Source organism: Rissa tridactyla, chromosome 2 (assembly GCF_028500815.1).
Source record: "Rissa tridactyla isolate bRisTri1 chromosome 2, bRisTri1.patW.cur.20221130, whole genome shotgun sequence".
Lineage (NCBI taxonomy): Eukaryota > Metazoa > Chordata > Aves > Charadriiformes > Laridae > Rissa > Rissa tridactyla.
Window position 1 is genome coordinate 80988520 of NC_071467.1, and position 24718 is coordinate 81013237.

Below are 24718 nucleotides of genomic sequence, written 5' to 3' on the forward strand. Positions count from 1 at the left end.
CCACTCCCGCCCTCATTCGGTACCTTGCCAAGTAAAGGACTATTAAGTCTTACCCACACAACTGAAAATTTATGTTTTGCAACACCCTTAGTTTAATTCTCTATGATCAATAATTCAGTTCTCATAATTATTCATCTTCTGTCTAAAGCAAAAAGTTTCCGTGTTTCACTTAATTCGCTTTCAAATTTATACTTTTTGGTGCAACTATTACCTCAAAACCTACATCAGCAATACTCAAAATTCTTCCAAAAAAAAAAAAAAGCCATTAGAATTTTAGTCGTGTATCAAAAGAAATATTACACAAAAATATTTTCTTGCTTTATCTCTACAGTTCCTGAAAAACTGTGTCTTGTGGACTTGGATATAAATGTACTGGAGAAACCAAAACTACGTGAACGGAAAAGACCTCAAATGGCCACCATCATCTGTAACAGTCTATATACGTGTTATATACATGTGACTGTTTGAGAGCCTGTATTCATGAATATGTACAGTCTACATACTGCGCAAAGTTCATTTGTTTGAGGTTTGGGTTTTTTTAAACTTTTTTTTTTTAAAACTACTGTCAGAAACAAGGAGAAAAACCTTGTGGTGGCACAGAAAGCGTGTGGTTAATGGATTTAGTCTCACCCTCCCAGTGCCACTGCTCATTAGCCATGAACTCAATTTGCACATCTGGTGTTCAACACAATAATTTCTACGCTTTTTATTATTGCATTTGTACAGGTAACAAATTGGTACAAATGTTTACAAGAAAATGTAAAGTTCATTGATACAATGCCTTTCCTGATGGCCATAACTGGTTACTAGCCAACTCTGTAGTTATTTAGAGAAATTTTTAGCTGAACTTGGAAAAATAGGAGATGTATTGTAGCTTAAAATAAATGTACATAATATACAATATATATATTTATACACGTGTATGTCTACATACACATATATTGATATAACATTTAAAGTAATGTTTAGTTTTGATCAGTTCTCTGAGTGCTGGGACTACCTGGCAAATAAATCTAGAAATGGAATCTGTCCACAATTAAATAATCATCTCCACAACTTAGAAAAATATACTTTTACTAAATAAGGTTTAAATTAACTGATCTACAGATATAGCACGGAGGAAAACCGTTTCCAGACTCCGTCACGATTAAATCTGAAAGAACCCAAGCTACGACAAACCGGTAACGAATGCTGCCCCGCAGCCAAGCGCAGAAGAGCACAGAAATACAAAGCTGCTGCTGCTGCAGCCCTCACGGGCGGCACCCAAACCCTCTCCGGTTCGGTCACCTCTTACATAGGCTGAGTTTTCATCTGATACACGTCACCCACCTGACCTCACGCTCTGTCATTTACGGCCCACCCCAGCCACGCAGCGCCTGCCGCCTTCGCGAAGCACGGCCCGCGCTGACTGATGCGAGCAGCTCCTCACCGCCACACCACTCCTGACTTGAGAGCTAACACACGATCTCGGTCCCTAATTAGCGACTGGGAGGACCATCAGTACTTGAGCTTCACCATACGGATTTTGATCTACTGCATAGGTAAATATAGTATAGCGAAACATACATATATGTATGTGTGTGTGTGTATAAATATATTTATATATCCATACACACACACACACACGTGTGTGTGTGAGTATGTGTACGTCTCTATATAAAAAATTTCATGGAGCTACGTGTAGTAATGCGATATACCATGGTATCCTGCATACCTTATCTGATTTTTTTTTTTAAAATATATAGGCACCAGAAATAAGTATATAGAGCAACCTTCAAAAATTAAAGTCAAATCAGTGGACAAGAACTTTGGTAAAGCTTGTCAATATTTATTTTTTTTTAAATTCAAATACAGTCAAAGTCTATCAGTTGCCATCACCCTCTTCACAAGAGGAAAGTGCATGTTTGTTTTTTTTTTCTAAAGAAAATTATAGGTAAGGTGGGGTTTAACGAGTCAAGAAAACTCTGAATTGAGTGTTAACATTTTTCAAAAGATTACTATCTTTCTGATGGAATGAAAGCTACATAGAGTTCTTGTCCCGTGTGTATTTTATTTATCGTATGCATATATATATAGAGATATATATATGTATGTCTCTCTTTATGTACCTGTGTGTGTATATAGACATCCACACACTTTTAACATGAGAGAGGAACTTGTTTTTCTCCACTTTGCATGCGGAGACTTACACATTCCTCCCTGTCTTGTACCCTGTGCAGTATAAGCTCTAGTGATGAGGCCAAACAAAAAGATATAGTTCACCATAGTATATTAGTTTATGTAGCAAAGTCATATTCAAGCAAGTAAAATAAAGCTCTGTATTCCAAACTTCTTTTCCTTTACATTTCTCATAAAGAAAAGGAAGGAAAAGGAAAGAGGGAAGGGAGTGGGATTATGGCAGTAGCATTGAGCCAGTGGCACGCGTGTGTGTGCGTGTGCGGGGGTGCACACGCGCGCACACACACACACACGCGCGCACACACACAAGTGCACAGAGAGCAGGGCTTTGGTTGACAAATGCAGATTGTCCAGAGAAGGTGGATGCATAAGTAAGGAAGACTCTACAGTGATGCAATTGTATCTTTTGTGTTTGCATGGAGTGAGAAAACAAATTCAATTGGGGGAAAAAAAAAAAAGAAAAAAGAAGCAAAGACCTCTTTTTAGGTCCCTCATCAGTGAGAGCATACTCAGTATGCTAGAGAATTTATCTGAAACCTTTTAAATCAAGGCCTCTTTATTACAAAAATAAAAACGAACAAACAAAAAAGTATGAGAGACGACAAGATGCTGAAGTGTCACTCCAATCGTCCCTGCAGAGAACAATTGCATCCCATTTATTATTCATTCTCTTCTCTCATTTCTACGATGTCTGTCATTTCCTCTGTGTGAGGCATGTCGGTCATTGCAGAATCTTCACCTTCTGTAGCTGCTTCGTTCTCATTCCGCTTCTTTTTCTAGATCGAAACAAGCATTCAGAAACCTATCAGGAAGCTGTGCATGAACACAGTCCTAAAAACTTTGGGCACTGGAAGAAGTGAGGTGCAAATAATGAGGTGGGTTTTTTTAGTATGTTATTAAGACATAGAATATTTGTGTCATATTCATGGCTCATCACTAATAAGATGCCTTAACTTAGAAGGTTTCCATAACTTTCCTGGGGCTCAGCTTTCTCCTTTCTAACATAAATGCAACAATAGAGGCATTTCTTATGCTAGGTAACATCCAAAACAGGGTTCAGCATGACTGGAGGGAAGAGAGCATCTGGAACCTTTTACATCACAGACTTTTTATTAAAAAAAGGTCAACAGAAAAGCAAAGAAAATATGAGAGAAGATAAGCTGCTCTAGGGGGAGAGAGAGAGAGGTGGCAATCCAATTTCTCAAACGTCAAACTTCAGGAATTTTACAAGATGTGAGCATTCTGGCTTTTCTTGGTAATGCTGATCCACTGTGATCCCCCACCCCACCAGGGCCAAGTAATATTAGAGTATTTTTGGCTAGCAGGAGCAGGAGGGCATTCAAGAGTCCTATGATTCATCCAGGATGTCCTGGATTAGTAAAGCTAAGAAGCATTCAGCCCCACTACAAAACAAGTAGAAGCATCTGTTCCTTATTATCCATTTCTCAGCAGGCTGACTAGTTTTACAGAAAACCCTTGTACAGCTGACAAAAAAATCCCCCACAGGTATTATTGATTCAGCTGAGTTGGGCATATCAGAGTTTCAACACTGCAAAGGTGTCTACACAATGTTTGATTTGCAGCTCTCAAACGCTGCTCTTTTATTACCACTGTAGGTGAAAACAAGTTGGTGTATACAGCTACCGGTTGGCTCTGCCATCGTCACATTGGTTGTTGAGAGGATGCCGTCAGCTACACACTAATTCCGGTAAGGGAATAAATTATGTTGGCACAGTTATTACTACTACTACCTGCACTCATCACTGCAGAAAATTAAGTACCATGTTCCTGGCCAGAAATGCTCTATGAGCTACTACTGTAACAAACAAGCAATGAGAAAGTTTGTCCAAACAGATACATGTTGTGAAACCACAGGCCAAGAAAAGCCATTTCAGAGCCTACAGGTTTCACTCATCAGTGCTCAAGAAAAACATGACAGACTAATTGTGACTGAGATCAAGGTCAACCTTGTACACTTTGGTCTGTTGCTGTAGCCTGTGCTGTTAACACATATCAAAACTGGTTTTAGTTGGTTCCAACACAAGGCTTTTAGATATTCCATCTTCCATATCTTTTTGCTAAAAACAGAAGTGGTAGGCATCTTCACTTGGCCTTTAGTAAGAAATATAATTGTAAAAAAAGAAGCAAATGCATAGATTATATTTTCTGCTCCCATCCACAGAGTCCTTCTGCACCATGGAACGATGCACACACCACGCTGTTTCTGCTTGGAGTTGGGCCTGCTGCCCTACACAGAAACTTGAACTTGTAACTGGAAGGGCACCACACACAGGTACTGCGATGCACCCAGTCACCAAGCCAATATTTATCCTACGTTTGACTTCAGTTAGTGAAATATTCTTTGAAATCCTGCTACTACTCCGTACATGCAGGATTGTAGTGTGTGAAATGTGTACAAGCATGTCTATGAGAAATCGTTGCCTGTTTAAGTACGTTAAGTTTGTAAGCTCTTATCCTCTACAGCTGCAGAAGTATGTCTTGTTTTAAGCCACTTCTTCATATGGCAAAAAAATAAGCGGCTGTACTTTTTGTCCATTTCCAGCAGAGCTGGTTTTATAAAGAAATAAAAGTATACATATACATATACATGTATTACTCATCCAAGCTTATTACCTGTATATATACATATACATATACATACAGGTAATAAGCTCGGATGGGTAATTCCTATGTCTACGTAAAGAAGCTATGTTGTACCGTAGTAGCAGATCTACAGTGCAAAACAGGTGGTGGTAAGGAGATGAGATCCATGTTTTGAGTCCCACGGCCTGAATGCCTGCTAGCAGTTGGAGGGCACCTTTTGGTTTTATTTCAACCCAGAGAATTCCCCAGTTGCACACTCTCGAGACTGCATGGGGAAGCAAACCAAATTCAGTAAGTGGGGATGCTGGGGAGTTGCATTTCAAAAGTATACTCTCCATCTGAACTAAAATCTGCTTTCACCAGATCCCGCAGAGCCTAATGCTTACCTGTTTCCGATAGACGTAGCAGGCTGCTATTGCAACCATGGTGGACTCTCCTACGAAACCAGCTAGAAGGGATCCTACTCCAAGAGTGGCTCCATGAACTCTGTGGGCGGCATAAAAAGAAAGCAGTCATGGTTGTGTGAGAAAGCATGGTTCATAATTGTATTTTCACTGGCATATAGAATCAATCTGTTGTTAGAAATATTTCCTTCAAAGGCATAACGCACTGGCAAAGAGAATAGCTGGCATTGTAAAGGACTTTTCTTGTTTCTTAATGGCTTCACTGTTTAGTAAAAGAAACACATTCTGAATCAAATTATGGACGAAGAATGTAAAGTCTTGTACAGAGTGCTGTAGAATTATTTAACTTAGAAACAAGATAGTCTTCCATTAGCTTTCTTAACAGTGTATTTAATAAATTAAATAAATTCCCCTTAGGACACATTTTTGCCTCTGGCATTTGCGTATTTTTTCAAAAGGGTCATCATTATCATGCTTGCCTAGAGCAAAGTCACACTTGTAAATTTGTACATGTTTCCTTTCCAGATATTGACACTATTTAGGCTTTACATTACAGTTAGTATTTGGGGAAAATGTTCTGAGATATGCAAATTCAGTTATCAAGTGACAGGAAACAGGAATGAAGAGGAAAGCAAACCCATCGGCTCTGTGGAGAGGAGAATGGTTTACCCCAAGTAAGGCAGCACAATGAGACTAGCGATGAGGACGATAATCCGCAGCACTGAGCTGGGTGCCAACACAAATGTCTTCTTTAGAGTCATCAGCCAACCAGTCAAGTGCGCTCTGACAGTCACTGTTCATAAACAGGGGAAGGGGAGGGGATGGGGAGAAAGGGAGGCAAGAGTAGTAAAAACAGCATCAGTCATTTTTCCTGCAGAGAGCACTGTTCAGAAACAACCATGGTGAAACTTGTTTCTGGTAACTTTGCATACTGAGAAACCCTACTAGAAACAAAGCAGATCTTGTGTCCAAATTGCTTTAACATACTGATTTTTTTTTTTTTTTTGGGGGGGGGAAGCCAGTTATGGACAGCAATCCTGCCTAAGAGCTGTTCTTTTACAACCAATTTATTAGACGGCCCATTCTGTTTTCTTCATTAAAAAACAATCTGTCCCCTTCCCTAAAGAGAAATCATACCAAGGAAAATTTTCTGTCTATCTGCTGTGTGGCATATGGCGTAACAGCTAGGCACAAAAAAAGGTACCTACATGTACCTATTCTTATATTTGTAGTTTACCTTTATTACAAAACTGTCTTGTCATCTAAGCAGAAAACACTACATGATGTAGCATTTGATTACGGAAGTTTGAAATTTTTTGAGGGGAAACATTTTGATTATTGCTGTCAGGCTTGTCTCTCTCTTGACTAGGGCTTTAACTTTTATTCCATATTGTTTATGCTCTGATGAAACCTGAAAGTGCCACTGAGTCTGGCAGCAGAAGGGGAGACTAATGGAGGTGATGTTACTGTGGAACTGGTCCTAGATGCTATTCCAAACAGTCCATTTCAGTCTTGGCACACGTGTATTGCTACTGCCATTCATGTGTGTGTTCTTGGTCAGCTAGAGTAGACTGAATTCAAACTTTTGACAATTAGAAATCTGCCTAATGACACACTGCTCGCTGCTCTTACTGCAGTATTTGTCTTGACTACTGAGGTAAATAGTCTTGGTCTACACCAGCTTCAATAAAAACCATATTACTTATGCTAAGCATGCATTTAGCCACTCTTGTATATTCAGCCATGTCAGGCTCTATGACCATGCCTCAAGGTTAGTTTGGTTTTAAGGTTATAGATTGTTATTTTCTTATTTTTTACCTGGAACTGGAAAGAAGGAGAAGATGCGCAAAGGAACAACACACAGCTCTGCAAAAGCGAAGTCTACTCCAATTATGTCAACTAATATCTTCTCTGACACGTTTGGCGTCCAAAACATCACAAAACAGAGCTAGAAAGAATAAAATTAAGAGATGTTTAAATTTTAGAAGGGAAGCACAACAAAAGATAGAACCTCCTGGTCTAGAAGATTTGTTTATTCTACTGATGGGTATTTTTGGTATTAAATGAAGGAAGAAGATGAATACAAAGTCATAAAAAAATAAGTTTGCTTTCCTACAGTGTTCAGGGATCTATAGCATGCAATGATTAAAGTTTTAATCATCACTAAGACAAATGTATTTTATGATTAACTTCAATCACTTTATTTAACTGTTCTTCTATATTTCTGCCTCTTTGCACAAAGACTGAGGAAAGAAAATAACAAAACTTACATGTTAAGCAATAGTCCTGACTCAACAGTTTATGAAGCAGTCGTAAATAAAAATGACACGTATGCAAATCTAACAGAATATTTGCTGGACTTGGGTTCTACCAATTCAAATGTTACAGTGACTGTGTACATCCAAGAAGCATGTCAACTTCAGAAGCAATTCTTACTCTTCAGGCTCCTCACATACCAAGACTGATGAGTATAGAAAGAACTATGGTGCCTGCAAATGGTCGTACATGAAAAGTCTAATTGCTACAAAACCATTAAGACACTTGATTTTTACAGTATTTGCTCTGTTAAGACACCCATATTCCTAAACAGATTATCAAATGTTATAGTAACTAAAGATTTGAAGTACTCCAAGACTCAGAGATCTGACTTAAATCTAAGATTAGGGGTTTAAGTGTGCCGTTGATACTTTTAGCATGTAATATGGCTGATACGAAAGCAAAGGTGTTCAGCACAGTCCTGCAGACATGGTGCCCTCAGGTCACAAATCTGCCAGGTCTTGTTATTTTAAAGAATGTGCTGTTTAGTCCACACATGAATGTAAAACTTCCATAAAAAGCCCAAACCAAATGGTACAGAGGTAGTACATGCTGTTTAATTTTTGGTCAGTCCTGAGGCAGGACTTCAGTCCAGGCTGGGGGGGCTCTTAGCAGCTGGCAGGTCCAGATTCGGTTGAAGGCACTCATCGAAGAACAGTGCTGACAGCCCCTACAGGACTTTTTCTGTAAGAAGGGGTATACGTGATATCCTTTTAAGTATAACTACTTTGTTATTAAATTTGGTTTTGTGACTAAAAAAGTGATTTGATGCTGTCTTGCGGTGTATTTCTGTCACCTATACAGAGCTTAGTAAGTGGAGGAAGGTAAGAGCAGAAGACAAATAAACTGAGCATGGAGGTTTTTCTGCTTTAGCCAGCACATGTCTCTCCCTGTCAAACTACTCATACAGGGTACGAGTGAAGCAGAGGGGACAATCCAGAACAGAGAAGGTTGTGTGGTAGAGAATCCAATTATTAAAAAGTAACTGTACAGTGACCGAGGAAATTCTTTCATTGTTGCAGACTTCATTAGGCAGATCGCAGTGACTTTTACCACAAATGACCTGCAAGGCAGCCACACAGGGCATATTTTGTCAAACCTTTCTTCAAAGTCCAATAAACAAAATAAGATGCAAAGATGTCCACTTTTCAATTATAATTTGCTGTTTTCAGGAAAGCAAAGACCTTTACGCTGCGTGTACTGCACAATGCCACTAGCATTCTACTGAGCAGTATAGCTACTGCTGCTGCAAGATTCCATACGTTTATGCTAACAGCAGCCTGCCCACTGCAAGCAAAAGGCAAATAACAGCAGTCTTTCCTTCTTCAACAGCTGCTTGAAAGAGCACTCTAACACGGTTAGACAGACAAGCGACCAAAAGCCTTGTTTTCAGTCCTGGTCTCTTTGAAGTTAAACTTTGTTTCTGGCCTTAGTAAGAACAGACTCAATCTCCAATCAGCTCCTAGGGGAGGAAGGTCAGTTTGCAAATCAGGGGTAATGGCTTACACCCAGGTGGTATGCAGTCATTCCGCCTCAGCTGTTGCAAACTGCCACGGCCCCGCTCCCCTGGATCAGCAGAGAGTCAGTGCTGATAAGCAGCTTCAAAGAGCACTTCTTACATAGCAGCTGGTGGGTGCAGACAGCAGTGACTGCTAAACTCAAGAACAAGCAGTTTGAGGAGGTGAGGTGTGGCAGCAGCAGGGCCTTCTATTTCTTTCTCAGCGTGTTTCCGTCTTTTGGTTGCAATATTGATAACTAGTTTCATTTTGCAAAGAGATTTCTCTCTGTCAACTTATGAGCAGATGATATTCTCATCGCCCACAGGGGACAAAGCTGCAGGAAACGAATGCTTTGCATCGTGCAAGCCCTCTGCAATTTAATTTCTAGAGCACCTGCAACTTGGGAAGTTTCCATATTATTTCAAAGACAAGCTCAAAATGTAGTAGAAAAAAACCAGGCCCTACTTCAGGAAAACAGTAACACCTTCCTGCCTTTGCAGATTTAGTATCTTGGCTACCGATTCTATTACAGATGAGGTATACTGAAAATAGGATGAAGTCTTAGCTTTTTTGTGATGCTGAGTGGTCTGCATGATGTTTGCGATTACCTCAGTAAAGGGTACGGACTGATCAGAAAGGAGGCTGGAGAAAATGATAACGGATTAAATTATGCAAGTAGTCCAGTGAAACAGGGAGCATGGCGCACACAGTTGGAGACGGGATCTACTCAGGAAAGACTTCAGGAAATAGATTTACCTGTAGTACGTCTCCTATCTTTCTTTTAGTTAAAAGAAACTTTGGTTTTACCCCTCCCCCTTACATCTTTCTGCATGTGTCTGCAAGGTTAAAAATAGAATAAATAGGCTTGGGTAGGGTTACAGTTATACCTTCATTTAATCTAATCAAGAGGTGAAGATGAAACAGCAAAAGCTTCCGTACAGGCTAGCAACACGCACGTATAATGGCACTGCAGCTTCAGGTTGCAATTGCAATGGGCTGCAATGGCTAAATACAGTAATGAACATTGCACTTGGCAACTCTGCTGAGGCTGAAGCATTTTAATGATTTGGGAGTAAGGATTTTGCTTGTGGAATTCTAGCAAGAGAGTTGATTTGATTTTTCTGTTATCTTCTGGTATGAGTGCAGCATGATATTAAAGGATAGTTTTGTTAAAGCCTTTGATCATTTAAACGGAACTTCAACTGAGCAGTGATGAGCACTTTAAAAATACAGGAAAACTGAAGATGTAAACAGGAGAGCAGAAGACTACAGAGAATCTGCAGGCCTGAATAAAGACGGTAGTATTTATTATGGTGGTGTTATCTTTGTATAAGCAACAGTAGCCTAAGCATTTCTGGAAGTGTTGTAATCATTTAAACTGAAAACCGGGTAACGTGTCTTTAACTGATCTACAGTAGTCACATTTGAAGGACTTCACTAAATATGTCAACAACTTACAGCGGCATAAGAAAATCAGTACAGCTGTACTAGATCAGACCAAAGCTCCAGCTAGATTAGTACCGTCTCCCTGCTAAAGGTCACTGGGGGGTTGCCTAAGGAAAGGGCACAAAGAGCAGGGCAAAGTGCCAAGTAAGAGATGCCTGTCCCTGGCTGCGTGGTCTGAGCTGCTGGCAGTGGCAGCTTCAGGAGTTCAGTAACTGTGGTGCACCTTCATCCCATGCAGCATTATGTTCTGCAGACAAAATATCTAAAATTAATGATTTAATTTTTTTTTTTTTTTTTTGCAATCCAGCTCTGCATTAAAACAGTAAAAAACCCCACCTCTCACTTGTGGCTTAGACACTCTCTGTAAGTAGGTGTGCTTACTTTCCTGTGGAACCTTGCTATTCTCAGCTAGCAAATTCAGTGCCTAGGCATATTAAAAGGTTACACATCAAAAACTTCTGCTGTCGACAGGCCTGAGCGAATGGCAGGGAAAGTACCAAACTGCCAGTGCTCACTCCAACTTCTCTTTAATCTGTTTTCTTAAGTACACTTCATGCATTTGACTTTCACAAATGGTTGTGACGAAAGACTGTTCATGAGAGTTTGTTTCAGATGCTGCGTGTGTGAGTCTGAACGCCAGTAGTTCTTGAAAGCTAACAGTCTTTTCATAGGCTCTGCATCTCCTGGAAGCTATTTCCATTTATTCTGGTTGCTGACAGGGATTACTAAACCTCAGAGACCCACTACATAATGCATTATAATACATTATGCTAACAAAGGCTATTATCGTGTGTATAGTAATCTGCAGGGTGCTAGACTGATTTGCTTTTAGGCACTTGTAGAAAGCTCCCTGTCTTTTGGGACATTCATTGATAAATATAAAGCACAAAAGAGTATTCCAGTGAGCTATGAACAACAGTACAGCATTTCTAGACTTCAGTGCAGTCTCCAGTTAGAAGAAACACTGCCTGATCACAAAGACACGGTATGGCTCTATGTTCCTCAGAAAGAAGCTATGGAATCCAAAATGGATGTTTTTAAAAATGGGTTAGACACATACCAGCCTGGAATGAGACTGGAATAACAGATTTTACCATGGGGAAGTGTACTGTTAACCTGTTAAAGGTTATTCTGTGATGAAATACACTTCATATTTTCTTCTGCAAAACAACTCTTGGCAGATGTTTCCTATCATTTGTTGAGCTTGCTATGTTTGCAGAAGTTATGGCTGTCCAAGAGAGGTGTTCTACCCTCAAAATATTGTTCTATGTATGTATTGAGGACTGCATCTTAACTAATTTAACCGATGCCTTGTTCACGACCTCTCTATGCCCATTTATGCTATGTGGTGCCCAGTGAGGGCAGAGAAAATCTACTTCACACCTTATTACACATCTCAGCTTTGAATTGCACCTCAGATCTTTGGGACAGTATCAGTTAAGTTTATCACTTCTATTAATAAGGAAGAATATAATTCATATGATCCTGCCTTTTGAAGTGGGCAATAAACAAATCTTACGTGGTCCAACCTCCTGATTTGCCAAACATCTCCATGGCCTCCTGCTTTCTCACATAAGCAGAACTACCATAATTCTGTGTCCTTTCAGAGCTTGTGTCATACAAGATGAACTAATCTCACAAATATGTTTCTAAGTCAAAACAATATCTTGTTCTAACTTGCATCAATATGAAAAACTGAAATTGACTCCTCTGTTCAACATTCTATTTTGCAAGGTGTTGGAAAAAAAAGTATGTTGAATTTGTTAGTGATATTCTTATGGCTATTCCAAATCCATAACTTCATTGACCTTGAAAATTTAGTTCTCTCAATGACTCCGTAGTACTGGGTCTTGTCACTCAAAAACGTACTCTAGCATCTTAATGTTAAAGGAAACTGCACTTCTCTTCTGTATTTTTATGAAGAAGAATAAAAGTAGCAACAGTTTTGAACTGTTAACTACTAGTACTGAAACTATAGAAATATAGTTATTAGTTACACCCCTTTTCAGATTACAGTTGGAGTTGTTTTCTATGTTGACCATAGCTGCGCAACAGAATACAAATTCCTAATGCCTCCCGAAGCACTCATTCCACTGTGCAGTCTCTCAAGTAGTTGAGCAACATGGAAAATGTTCAATAGGGTTCTTATGAAGGAAGGAGATCCAACTACTCGTCAATTTAAACAAATAAAGGATTTCTTATTTTATTGTGGACCAAGAAATCAAGAAGTCTAGGTTTTATCATAAAGACATTATTCCCTGTTGACAGGAAATCACATGTGAGTTTAACATGAAAATAACCGACTGAAAAACTTGTTGCATTTAAGACTTGGGGTTTTTTTGTGTGTGGTGTTTTTTTGTTTTTTTGTTTTTTTTTAAGGACACTGCTATAAACAATCATAAAGTTCTTTGGAAGCTGTGGTGGAATTGCTGGGCATGGTACGATATTGGAGGCCAGCATCACTGGCTTGCAATGGAAGCTTGCTGGATATCACAGCCTGGCCTGCACCAGGATGGACCTGCAGAATCCTGTGCTACCTTTGCTGTAAACCACAAGAGGCAGTGGTCTTTCCACAGCCACCCCAGTTCTGGCAGTTTTGAGGAGCTTTTGATATACAGTCTTTGAGACAAAAAATAAAAATCTGTTGAGCCTAAATGGAGGCACTGAAGGTTCCTACAGACTGACGCTCTGTTGGGATATCATGATGATGTGATCATGTGTCCTGTAATTCTGAAGTGGACAGAAAGTGGGCCCTTTTCTTCTGTGGGAAATGTACGGTTTTCAAGACCAGACTGGCCAAAGCCCCAGAGAACCTGCCCTGACCTCACAGCTGACTCTGCTCTGAGCCAGAGGCTGGACCTGATGAACTCCTGTGGCCCTTCCAACCTGAATAATATCCTGTGATCCTGTGAAGCAAAAAGCCCTGGGTCTGTGTGCAGTAAAAATGCCAGACCGCAGTCGTATTTGAAACCAGTTTATTGTAATGCTGATGATTTGAATCACAAGGACACTCTCTTATAGCAATTATCCCTCAGGCGGACACAAGTCAGTATAGATTTCTCTGAACTTTGTGTTCTGCGAAGGGTGGTGTAAAGCTGAAAACAGCTGTCATAAAATTTGTCAAGCAGCAGGGGGAGCAAAAGCAACCTGAGCCTGCCTGCGGGAAAACTCCCTAACTTCACATCTTCTCCTGAAATAATTGGTTTCTACAGATCTAAGTCTCCCCATGCCTCCCCCAGCTTTCCTTATACTTCAGAGTGACAGAGCACGACATTCTTCAGAAACAAAGCTCGGTCCAGCAGCTGCAGAATACACTGACTCTCTGATAGCATTAACGTGATACCACATCTGCTTTCTCACCAACCGCTGCTGAAAATACTTAGATGGTATTTTTCAGGCTGGGTTGGGTCACTACCTTGTTTAAGATAGTCACTATATCTCCCCATTGAATTATGCTGCTTTATTTTTTTGAGAAAGCAGGTTATTTTAATGAGTACAGCCTCACTTTAAAAAAGCTTGAATAAACCAACGCTGGCAGATTCCTAGGCTCTCTGTGAAAACTGTTGACTTCACAACTTTCTTCTGTCCTGAGTTTTCTGCAGCCCTTCCCGCTTCCTCTTGTGATTACAGAGTTATGCCAGAAACATGCTCTAGCGACAATTTTTGACCCTTCCTCTTCTGCTTGCTCCAGCCGCTCATGCAGAATAGACCCTTTGTATGAAACCTGAACAATCACAAAGGAGACATCCGTCTCCACCTCACTGGAGCAAACAGAAATCCTTTGTTCCGGGACAAAGGCTCAGTGCAGCACCGCGGATGGGACAAGGCCCTCGTGAGGTTTTTATAAAGTCAGCCTCTGGTGCTCCAGCATCTTCCTGAGCAGGCAGGAATGCTTCCACTCGTGTCTGAAATAATTTTTACTGAAGCGGGAACTAAACCTGACCTTGAAAAGGTAAAAAGCTTCCTGAGCAATTGTCTGCCATTATGTCATGTTCCAATAGTTATTTTTGTGCCAGCAGCCTGAAGATAAAAAAAACAACTATCTGGGAGTTCAGAGACAGGCAATGAAAACAAACTCATCCACTGGATGGGTGGTATTATTCTAAAAGCTGTCCCTGGCATCCATATATGTATGACAGTAAAGTATAAAGAATGTGGATTTAGTCTGAAAAGTTAATGCTGTTTTTTTAAAAAAATGTGAATATCCTAGCTAGGAGTTGTGAAATCTCCTTAATACAATGAGGCTATAATGAAGCCTATGATGAAATAAGGTTGGGGAGCATGGGGGAAATCTGTCGCTCTTTTTTTATTTCCTTCCTTTGTTTACTCATGACAGATAACAACACTGAACTCAAGTCACCCAGGGAATTCCAGATACTGGCACTGTTGGCAGTTGGCTTTGTGTCCTCTGAGAGGGACTGGTTTCTTGCCACAACATTTCTTCCTGTGGATTTTACTGCCTCTCAGTCCTATTATCCCATGACTCTAATAAAGCCCAGTTGTAATCTTTCATAATAAAGAAATGCAGAAATGTAAAATAAAGAAAGCCAATAAAAGGTAGGAAAACGTGAATGAACCTTGAACGCAAATCCACTGGCCTCTGCAATGGCTTTAACTTTTGGCTGCTTTTTGACCTGTGACACTGAATGTCACAGGTATATATGGTCACAGCAGAACATGGCCCCTATGCATGTTTTCCTCATTCATCTTTAAACTTGGGAGAAATCACAGAATCATGGAATTGCCTAGGTTGGAAGGGACTTTTTAGATCATCTAGTCCAACCAGCAACTTAACACTGACAAAACCCACCACTAAACTGTATCACTAAGCACTACGTCTACTCATCTTTTAAATACCTCCAGGGATGATGCCTCAACCACTTCCCTGGGCAGCCTGTTCCAATGTTTAATAACCCTTTCAGTGTAAAAATTTTTCCTAATATCCAGTCTAAACCTCCCTTGACGCAACTTGAGGCCATGGAAAGCTAAATAATGCTACACACTACTTTGGTTCTGAAAAAAATGCAGTTTGTGCTGTTTCTTAAAGCCAATTTCTAGCCATGCCTAAGCTCTTTTTTCTTATAAAAAGGTCTTCCTGAAAGTAAGTAAAAAATACCAGGAATGGAGGGATACACTGCAGTAGCTACTCTGAGTCTGAAGCTCTTCAGCACTACACAGGGGGAATTAGTTGTTCTCAGAAGCAGAAAAGGAGATATTCAAGGAGAATCTCCTGCTGAGGAGAGCTGTAAGCATGACCTTGGACTGGGGAGGATGAGCTTTAATCTGGATGAACTGGACAACGTACTATAAAGTACAATTGCTTTAAATTTGTCGGAAGGGGAATGAGGGTAGGCAGTATTAATCTATGATTTGATACTGTGTGATGCATTGAAAAATTTCAATTATTATTCAAACTCTGAAGTTCCATAGTCAGACTTAACTTCCTTAAAAAACAAACAAAAAGCCCCACAAAAATCATATAACCTCGGTTAGCTTTAGAAAGCAACAAAGGCTTGCCCTAGTTACTGTAGTAACACAAGCTACTTTAAGAAAGTTGGCTCTTGAATAGTATTCCATTTATAAATTCTAATGCAGTGGCTGGTAACTGATGTGCTGGAACTATAACGCTGCAAAACTCTAGCTCATGTCCCTGGCCACGTTTGTTAAAACACTAGCACTTCAAAAACTGAAAAGCATTATTGCCATCAGAAGTCATGTTACCTTTTTGATCCAGAATTCAAATTTGGTTTTCTACAGAGTAACTTAGCATGTGCAATGTTATAGTTTGAGCACATGAACACTGATAAAATCACAGATTTCATTGTTTAGATGAAAGAAACCATCATGATGAATCCTGTTTTACATGGTGTGGCTAACCTGTTTTCCTCTAGTAAGGCAGAAATGCTACAGTAGCCAAATCCTCAAGACAGAAGAGATTAATGAGGTTTATAACTGGGTGTCATATTGCATTCCCTTTTTGCAGGAAAGATGTATCTGAAAGGCCAAGGAAGTTAAAGTACAGCTTCTCCTTTTCAGACCCTGATGCTATTTTTTCAACCATGAGTCACAAATTCATGAAAAAACAAGGCTTTGTTAACTTCAGTCCATTTGTAACTACTTATTCAGCTGCTGGGCTCTCCCGCACTGTCACTGCACAAAGACTACATCTTTAGCTCTCTCTTTAGCATTAAATATGCCCGTATTTCACGCCCCCTTTCCCAATTCCAGCTTGGCCCTGGTGGGACATCTTCTATATGTCTGCCATCAGTCATCCCTATGAGAGTTGAGACGGACGAGTGGGAAGGTTTCAGCATTGCATGCAGGTCAGGAATAAAGCACAGAGAGGAACACCTAAATTATGGATCTCAGAAATCACCACTTTCCTCGGAAAATGCTTTCTTCAGCTTGTGAAGTAACAACCAGCATTAGCAGCCTGGAATGTGTACAGCTATCAAAGCTGTAAGAGTTGTAATAACTAGGTGATTTTCTCAGGTGGCAACCCTCTCTCAACACAGGCTACTGTGGCATCAGTCACAAGGAAATACAAACAGTTCCCCTTGCTTTTTCTGGTTCCCCTTTCCAGCATCTGAATCATTTGAAACCACAGGGATGAGGTAGCAGATACTTGGATGAAGGCCTTTTAAGTGACAGTGAAGGAGGAATAACAGAGTAAAAGCCCTGGTAGTGTCTTGCATTGGTCAGAATTTGCAAATCACTTTGCTGTACTCTAGGTTGACCTTTACCTAGACTTACATATAAGCAAGCCTAAGTCAAATTATCCTGAACGCAAGCTAAGGATGCCTAGTAGGATAGCAGTCAGTCTTGCTGCGAAGATGCAAAGAATTCTTTAACTTCTCTCCTTTACCAGCAATTGCTTTATGTCTCATTGTTTAGCAGGACAGCACAGCTGAAAACATCAAATATGTCACTGTCTTATGTACGCAAGAAACTTTACTGTCTTACGTACTCAGGATACTTCGTCATGTGGAAAATTAACTTATAGGTAAATGCAGAAAATGATACGAAATGGCATATTTATTAATCTAGAGATTGAAAAATTGAGATCAAATGGGCCTACTGAAAACTGGATAGCCTTTGGTGACCCTCACAGGAAAAATCAGCTGCAGGATGATGGCTTGGAAATAGTAAGATTTGCTGAGTTCAACTGGAAATTAAACTAAACTATCAAGTAAAAAGTGTTTGGTAGATAGATAGCATCAGAGTGGGAATACATCAATAAACTAATGCTGTTTCAATAATGTACTGTACTGAGTTGGTATGAATATTCTGTCTTCATTCATGTGGGCTCCAATTTTATCTGCCAGTGCCTACATTTCAGTGGCTGGTGAAGCCTTGCTGATCAACAGGACAGGAGAGTCGGCAGATGGTATCCACTTGGCAGTTCCTAGTTTGGCACAACCAAATCCAAAGCAGAGCACAAAAGCTTGGGCATCTGGAGCCGCCTTTTAAACAGATGAGGCTTCTCAGCCTGAATGAAACACAGCTGCTTCGCTGCTTCTCTTCCACAGTGACTGGCTCTAGCTCTTACAGAATTAAGAAATAAGTAGAAAGCAGCAACTACCGAGTCCTGTATTCTGTACTTTAATGCTTTTATATCAGGAATTTTCCCGTCTACGCTGGCTTCCGTGTTCTTGACCATGATTTTCTTCTCAAGTCCTAGGTGCTTGATGATTGATTATAAAAGATAACCAAACAGATGATGTCTGGAGATTGGGCAAATGATGGGATGTCTTGCAGTAAACTGTCATCAAATGGGACAGAGACTTGCCTCCTGCCTTTTTCAGGGTGAAACTGAACTATCCCATCACAGGGGCCCAGCAAAAGCAACCCTGCCACTCTGGAGCCCTCTCTGCTGTTTCAGGACTGTGATGGCATCCCTCTATTGAATCTTGCAAGATCAGTTAAAGAGCCTACGGTCCCCAGCAGCCTGTTCCACTTTTCTGCCCACGGTTGGCGGGAAATAAGAGATCAATAGGTGAACATGTTAAATGCTGCATCTTAAAATTTCTCATCATTAGAATATAAAACCCCCCACTTACGATTATATATAACTACACTCTGCATATGATTACATACTTATCAGATACATATTTATAATTACATACGCTATACATTGATACGTAAGATGAACATAGCTGCCAACTGATGGTAGCTTACGCTGCTGTGCTACAAGATGTAAGCACTGGAGAGCTGACACAATGCCTGCATGCGGCTCTTCCGTAGGGGCTGATAACGTCCAGCAAACGAAAGAAATAGACAGTTGCCAATAGTAACTCCTTAAACTACAGATGCTCATCAGCAGGAGCCCTTAGAAATCAATATGTGTTTTTTCCCCTGTCAAAAGGATAGGTTCAGATATGAATCAAAATGTTACATTCTATTTACAAAAAAATTTAATATTTTATTATAGAATATAAAAAATGGCCTAACATAAAATATAGAAAGTAATATTCTAAGTATTAGAAACATTTTAAAGCTATCATTAGACTCCTCAAATATGGACAAACTTGACTGTAAAGCAAATGACATTTTGACATGTATTGACACACACTTACTCAACTGTCAGGCCCAAACTGACCATCTGTTTGCTCCTAAGCACATTAAATGTAAACTTTTATTGAGATTTAAATCTAGTACAGGTTACCTGGCATTTTATTTGGTTACCACAACACAACTGATGAGTATCAATTTGTTCAGCTTAAGTGTCTGAGCCTTCACTTTAGATTAAACTTCATGACAATGTTTGTTTTGATTTTTTTTTTGAAAAAGAGATTTACAGTTTTTAGTAGTTTGTCTGTGGTTTGTAACAAGTAAATCTGAAATTTTTAAGCCTTGCATAAATCACACACACACACACACTAGTGTAAATGTGAAAGCTTTCCCTCTACTCTATCTTTCAGTCTCCTTTTGGGATAGAAAGAAATGAAAAATCACAGGGCAAACTTTAACATCTGGATTTTGTTTCTTACGCAGTGTCTGCTAATTAAATATAAGATAGCATTCTACACAATTAGCTTCTCCCCTTAATCAGTCTGTTTATTCATTAAAATTGCTGCTTTCCCTGTTTGTCCGTAACTACATCTCCATTTAAAAAAAAAGCAAAGCAGCACTGAAATTCCTTTTATGATAGCACTGATGCTATTATACTTAAAGCTGGAAAGAGCTTTGAGCTGTTTCTAATAGAACACACGTTAAAACTGAGGAGTACTGTGCATCTCTCCTGCTGTACATTAACTTGGTGACAGACGGATGAATGTGGTGTGGTGCGCACAGCATGTCACCCTTGGCACCTTGAGCCTGTCTTATTGGTAAGGGAAAACCTGTTGTAACACATAGAGCACTCAAGAATATGAAGATAGAACTGGCCGCATGTCTTGCTGACACTTTAGTTAACGGGAACCATGCAGCTAACAGGAGCTGGTGTTTGGAAATGTATCCCTAAAGCACTGTGGTCTGTCCCAGCTGAGGCTGCTTGAAGAGGAAGCTGAACTGAATAGCATGGTTCAGTAACTGCTGCTCTAAGAACTGATTGCTCCTACGAGTAAGTACAGACTATTCTGGGTCATTTTTAGTGATGGTGAGCTAGGGAGCTTTCACAATGGTCTCTGAGAAATTGCTTTCTCTGATTAGCATCTTGTACGCTCTTCATGCAGTGATCTTGCTTCAGCCACATAGAGCTGGCCATGCTTTTAGCCTAATAGCAGCAACTTAAACGTGCGTGCTCACAGCTGTTGTTAAGTAAGACATCCCTTGCCTTCCAAGCTGACTCTGAGACATGAACAGAGGCCACCGCTCCCAGTCCCCTCAGAGAGTTAACTGTCCCACTTCCCCTAGTGCTGCTTGCAGAGCTCAGGGCATGCAATTTCACCGACTTGTGCAGGATTTGCACACAAACATGTGCGTGAGGACATGGCTGTGACCACCACATGGCGTGGGCAGCAGCAAGTGCAGTGAAGGAGCTTGTGCCCTCCCACAGGAGCGCTCTGGTCATCACTTTCATATAGCGGGCATTAACTGACATGAAATCAGCCTGGGAAGCCTTGCAGCTCAAAGGCAGATGGCCAAGTGTCAATCATGTGGCTGCCAGCAGCTAACATTAGCCAGGGAAAAGGATTTGAACTAACTGCAACTTCTGTGTCATCACAGAAGACTTAAGGAAGAGCTCAACTGGGAAATGGGGACAGAATAAAAAAAAAAAAATAAAAAGAAGGAAAGAAAGAAGGAAGGAGGGAGGGAAGGAAGGAAAGAAGGAAGGAAAGAAGGAAAGACAGAAAGGAAAAAAGAGAAAGAAAGAGAATTTGGCAGTAGCTGTGCCCTTCAGGCTGCCTTGGAAAACCCCTGAATTCTGCACTGTGGTGTCTGAGCTCAAAGACACCGTTGCTATTCTGAGAAAAGCCCTTGCTGAAGAGCAGCCTATTTGCTGTTACTGATGCTGGGTAAGGCAGGGTTCCCTTGAGCAGCTCACTCCACGCACAGCCTGCCCCTCTACACACAGCCCATGAGCAAGAGACAGAGCAAACCTTTGCTGCAATGGAGAAATGCAGTAATTTAGCACCCAGACAAATTATTTTGGGAGTTCTGCACTGTACTGAGGCTGACACATCCCACAACCAACGGGATGTGTGCTATAAATGCACCAGTTTTCTTTCTCTGGAGTCTGTGTCCTTGCTTAGTTTACAACCGTGCAAAGACCACAGGGCTGACTTGTAGGGTCATCTGAACAGGTCTAGCATTGAACCAAAACGTTTAGTTCTTCAACAGCGTTATTAAGCAACGACAGCAAGACTGTCATTTATTTGGAGCAGTACCTCTACTTATGTATAGAAAGAAGCATTTTTGCCTGAAATGCCTAACGGCAGTGAAGTAACAAATAATGATAAGCAGCATTATGCACACTCCTTAAGCTGAGTGTAAATTACCAAGCATGCCATATTTTCTAAAATATGAACCAGTCTCTTAATTCCCTTCTAAAATAAGAACCAGTCTAAAATCAGAACCATTCCCTTAATTCTATGCATAAAATTCCTCAACTGAGTCCTTTCCCTCTGCTATATATATTTTACATTCAGTTACATAGCCACAAAAAAGGGCTGTTGGAAGGAGTTGCCACTTACCACCAAAACAACATCAATACGACTAATCACATCAGATCTCTTACATATTGGAAGTCTAATGGCTTCTATTTACAGCCTTTAAATAAAACAGCTTGTCTACATATTTTTCACTAAGCAATACAACTAAGAACTATACCTTTTTTTTCTACTCTGACCCAATGCTGCCACTATCAACAAGGGCGAAAAAGTACTCCTTGTGCAGGTATAACTGGTCTGTGGAAGGATGTAGGACATTTTTCTTCCAACTCTATGAAATAGCATGTCTTCATTATTGGGGAGGTTTCCCAGGGTTTCGTACTGGAAGGGTACTTTCCTGCATGGTTGATGTTCATATTAAAAATTTCACTGTTATTTTTTCCAGTGGTTAACGGATTTCCTTTATCTTTCCATCTTCTGGAATCCTTCTATAGATCATCTACTGAAGAATGGATTCACATGACATGTCTAACTATTTAATTTGTTTTGATCTCTTGGTCAGCCTGGGAGCCTGTTTCCCACTTTCCCTCTGATCCCAAAGAAGATGATGTTACCTGTGGTGATGCTACTAGTCTGTCTGCCATTTGTTGCAATAGATCCTCTCCAGAAAAACCCAGCAACTGCTGATGGCCATGTGAGCTCAGTTACAGTGGCCATCTGATCTGACTGCAACAGAGGCAAATTTTAAGTCAAGTTCCTTAGAACCTGTGGCACATAATAACTTGAATCATACCAACATCTACTGAAGCATTTGCAGGCTCAGGCCCTTGAACCAAACCGACTCTTTAAAGCTCATGTGTCTATTTTTCCGCTCTGTCTGTTGACAAGCAATCCTAAGAATCTGTCACTAGTAGGCAAAAATAGAAAGAGGACGGGAAAAGCTATGGACCTCAAAAGCGTTTCTGGAATTTCAGTGTGGACAAATCTCTCATGAAGAGCTTATGAAAGAACTGCCCTTGAAAGTACTATGGAGAACTTCTGGGGAAAAAAAACACCCTGTAAAGTTACAAAACAAAAGTCTATTGCAGTAATTAAAAATTACTCTGCAGAGGATGGTGATGGTAATTTGAGAAGCTCATGGTCCATCAGAACTTGAGTAAGAGTTAAATGCCCAGAAGGGTTAAGAAAACAGTCAGTTCAGAGAAAGCTTTGAGACGGAAATAGTATTCTCAGAACAACTTATAAAGACGAAACCTTTTCCTTTTGTGGGTCTCTAACAATACTGACAGACTTCAAGGGAGGCTCCAGCTGTAGAGAGCATAACCTTGGCCTGGCACAGCACACAAGGGAAAACCTCAAGGTGTGTGATGGTAGATAAGATGAAAGCTGTGGAAAGTCTCCAGACAATGGCCAATTCAGTGGAGGCATATGTCTGTCTCCGTCACATGCTGTAGGAAACAGAAGTTAGAGCCAGAGCTATTGGTCTCTAAGCCACATGAAAAGAGTTCAAGCTTAAATCTAGAAATTAATAGACAGAAAAGATGACACATCGGCTCATGCAATTCTGTCTTTGATGGTGGCCAGTTGTAGCTGTTCAGGGGAAAAGTATATGAAATAAAGAGCAGAAGAAATCTCCTAATTCAGCTATGAATGGATTGAGTCGCTTCATTTTCAACTGTGAAATAAGACAGAGTACCACATCCCACTTTCCCAGATTGTTACAAGGGGGCGGGGATGGTCACAAATACTTCAGGCTTGTTACTGTAAAGCTTCCTTTGATGTAAATTAGCTTCCCTTCATGCACAGACCATGTGCAACTCAGTCAGAAAGGCTCTACGCTAAAAATGAAGGGGAGAGAGAAATTATGTCAGCCCTCCATTACTCAGCAGTTAATTTCTGAACGTGGGGATAGGAGAGTTACAAAGCAGCCAGCTAACCCATGAAAAGTACGCAACACTGGGGATAAAGAGAAAACCTGCCTGGAGTATGAACAGATTCAATTTTAGGAATTTAAGCATTGTATCCTAAAAGAATTGTAGCATTCCCCACTTGCTTTTCTATTGTGAGGAAGGCCTTTTTCTGTGAGAAACTCATTTTCTAGGTTCTCCTTTGGCTTTTGTCCTGCCTAGTGAGATACTGAGGAGAGAAGCTGTCATGGCCCCGAGGGCACCACCAGCCCTAACCCTCCCTGCCCAGTCCCTGGGGTTCCCCCCATGTCACCCATGCCCCAGGACCCTTTGTGAGCCCCCCAGGGTTTCCCCTCACTGTGCCCACAGCCCAGGACCCCATGTCAGACCCCCGGGGCCATCAGCCCCTGCCCCAGCGATGCTGCAGCAGGGCTGGTCTCCAGCTCCCCACACCCTGCCCTGCCCCGCCATGGGCCCCGCTGAGCCCGGCCCACCCACAGGCCCAAGTCCCCGTCCCCAGGGAGATGCCTGGTGACAGTGCTGGGGCTGCCCCGGTGCCCCCTGGCTGCTCTGCTCCTGGCTAGGGAATGGAACGGGCCTTGGCTGCCAGCCCTGCCATGACTGACCCTGGAAGTCCTGGTGCCTGGCGGTGCCCTGAGAGGATCCAGCCCAGGCCTCCTTAGGACATCGTGCGCGGATTGTATGTCTGCTAACGACTGTCACGGACAGCGGCGTGGCTGATAATGCAAGTCCACTCCAAGTGGATAGAGGGTGGCTTGACCAACTCCAAGCACTAACGTAAATCCATCCTATGTAGAAACAGAAGTTGGATTCACCCTGATCATCTGCTCCATTATTTGTTATGATCCCTACCACCTGCATGTGTTTTCTTCCACAACTGCCTGTGTGTTGCTAAAAAGACTTGTGCAGAAACAGTTTTCTTGGGGAAGACGCACTGTACGTAGGTGTGCAAGCTGGTCGCTTTGAAATGCTGCAGGCTCGCAAAATTTCTCCCTGAATGCCAGCCCCTTGCAATGTTTCACAGCACAGACAAGGCTTTAGATCCTGTTGTCAGTGTCAGCACCATCTCTAAAATGGCTGGTTTTAGTTCATTTTGAGAGTGAACAAAATCAACATATATGAAAGTACACCCAGCACAGGGGCCCAGTGCCATGCGAGGCAGCAGGGAACAGCTACTGCGGTTTTGACACGTGCTGCTTGTCCCACCATTTGCCACAGATGAAGGATGTCCAGGGACAGGCAGCCATCCCACTGCCCATGGGACAAATGCGGTTTGTCATTTTCCTGATGCG

At 41.1% G+C, this 24718-nt stretch overlaps 1 protein-coding gene across 1 annotated transcript in view; it reads right to left on the reverse strand.

Moving 5' to 3' along the window:
- Positions 1-1808: 1808 nt before the first annotated feature.
- Positions 1809-24718, reverse strand: part of ANKH (ANKH inorganic pyrophosphate transport regulator) — a 100699-nt gene continuing 77789 nt past the window's right edge. Inside the window, exons 9-12 of the mRNA XM_054191103.1 lie at positions 7005-7134; positions 5856-5979; positions 5169-5268; positions 1809-2954 (exon numbers count right to left, since the gene is read on the reverse strand). Coding sequence (XP_054047078.1) covers positions 2838-2954; positions 5169-5268; positions 5856-5979; positions 7005-7134 — 471 coding nt within the window. The 3' untranslated portion in view covers positions 1809-2837. The remainder of the gene's footprint in view (positions 2955-5168; positions 5269-5855; positions 5980-7004; positions 7135-24718) is intronic.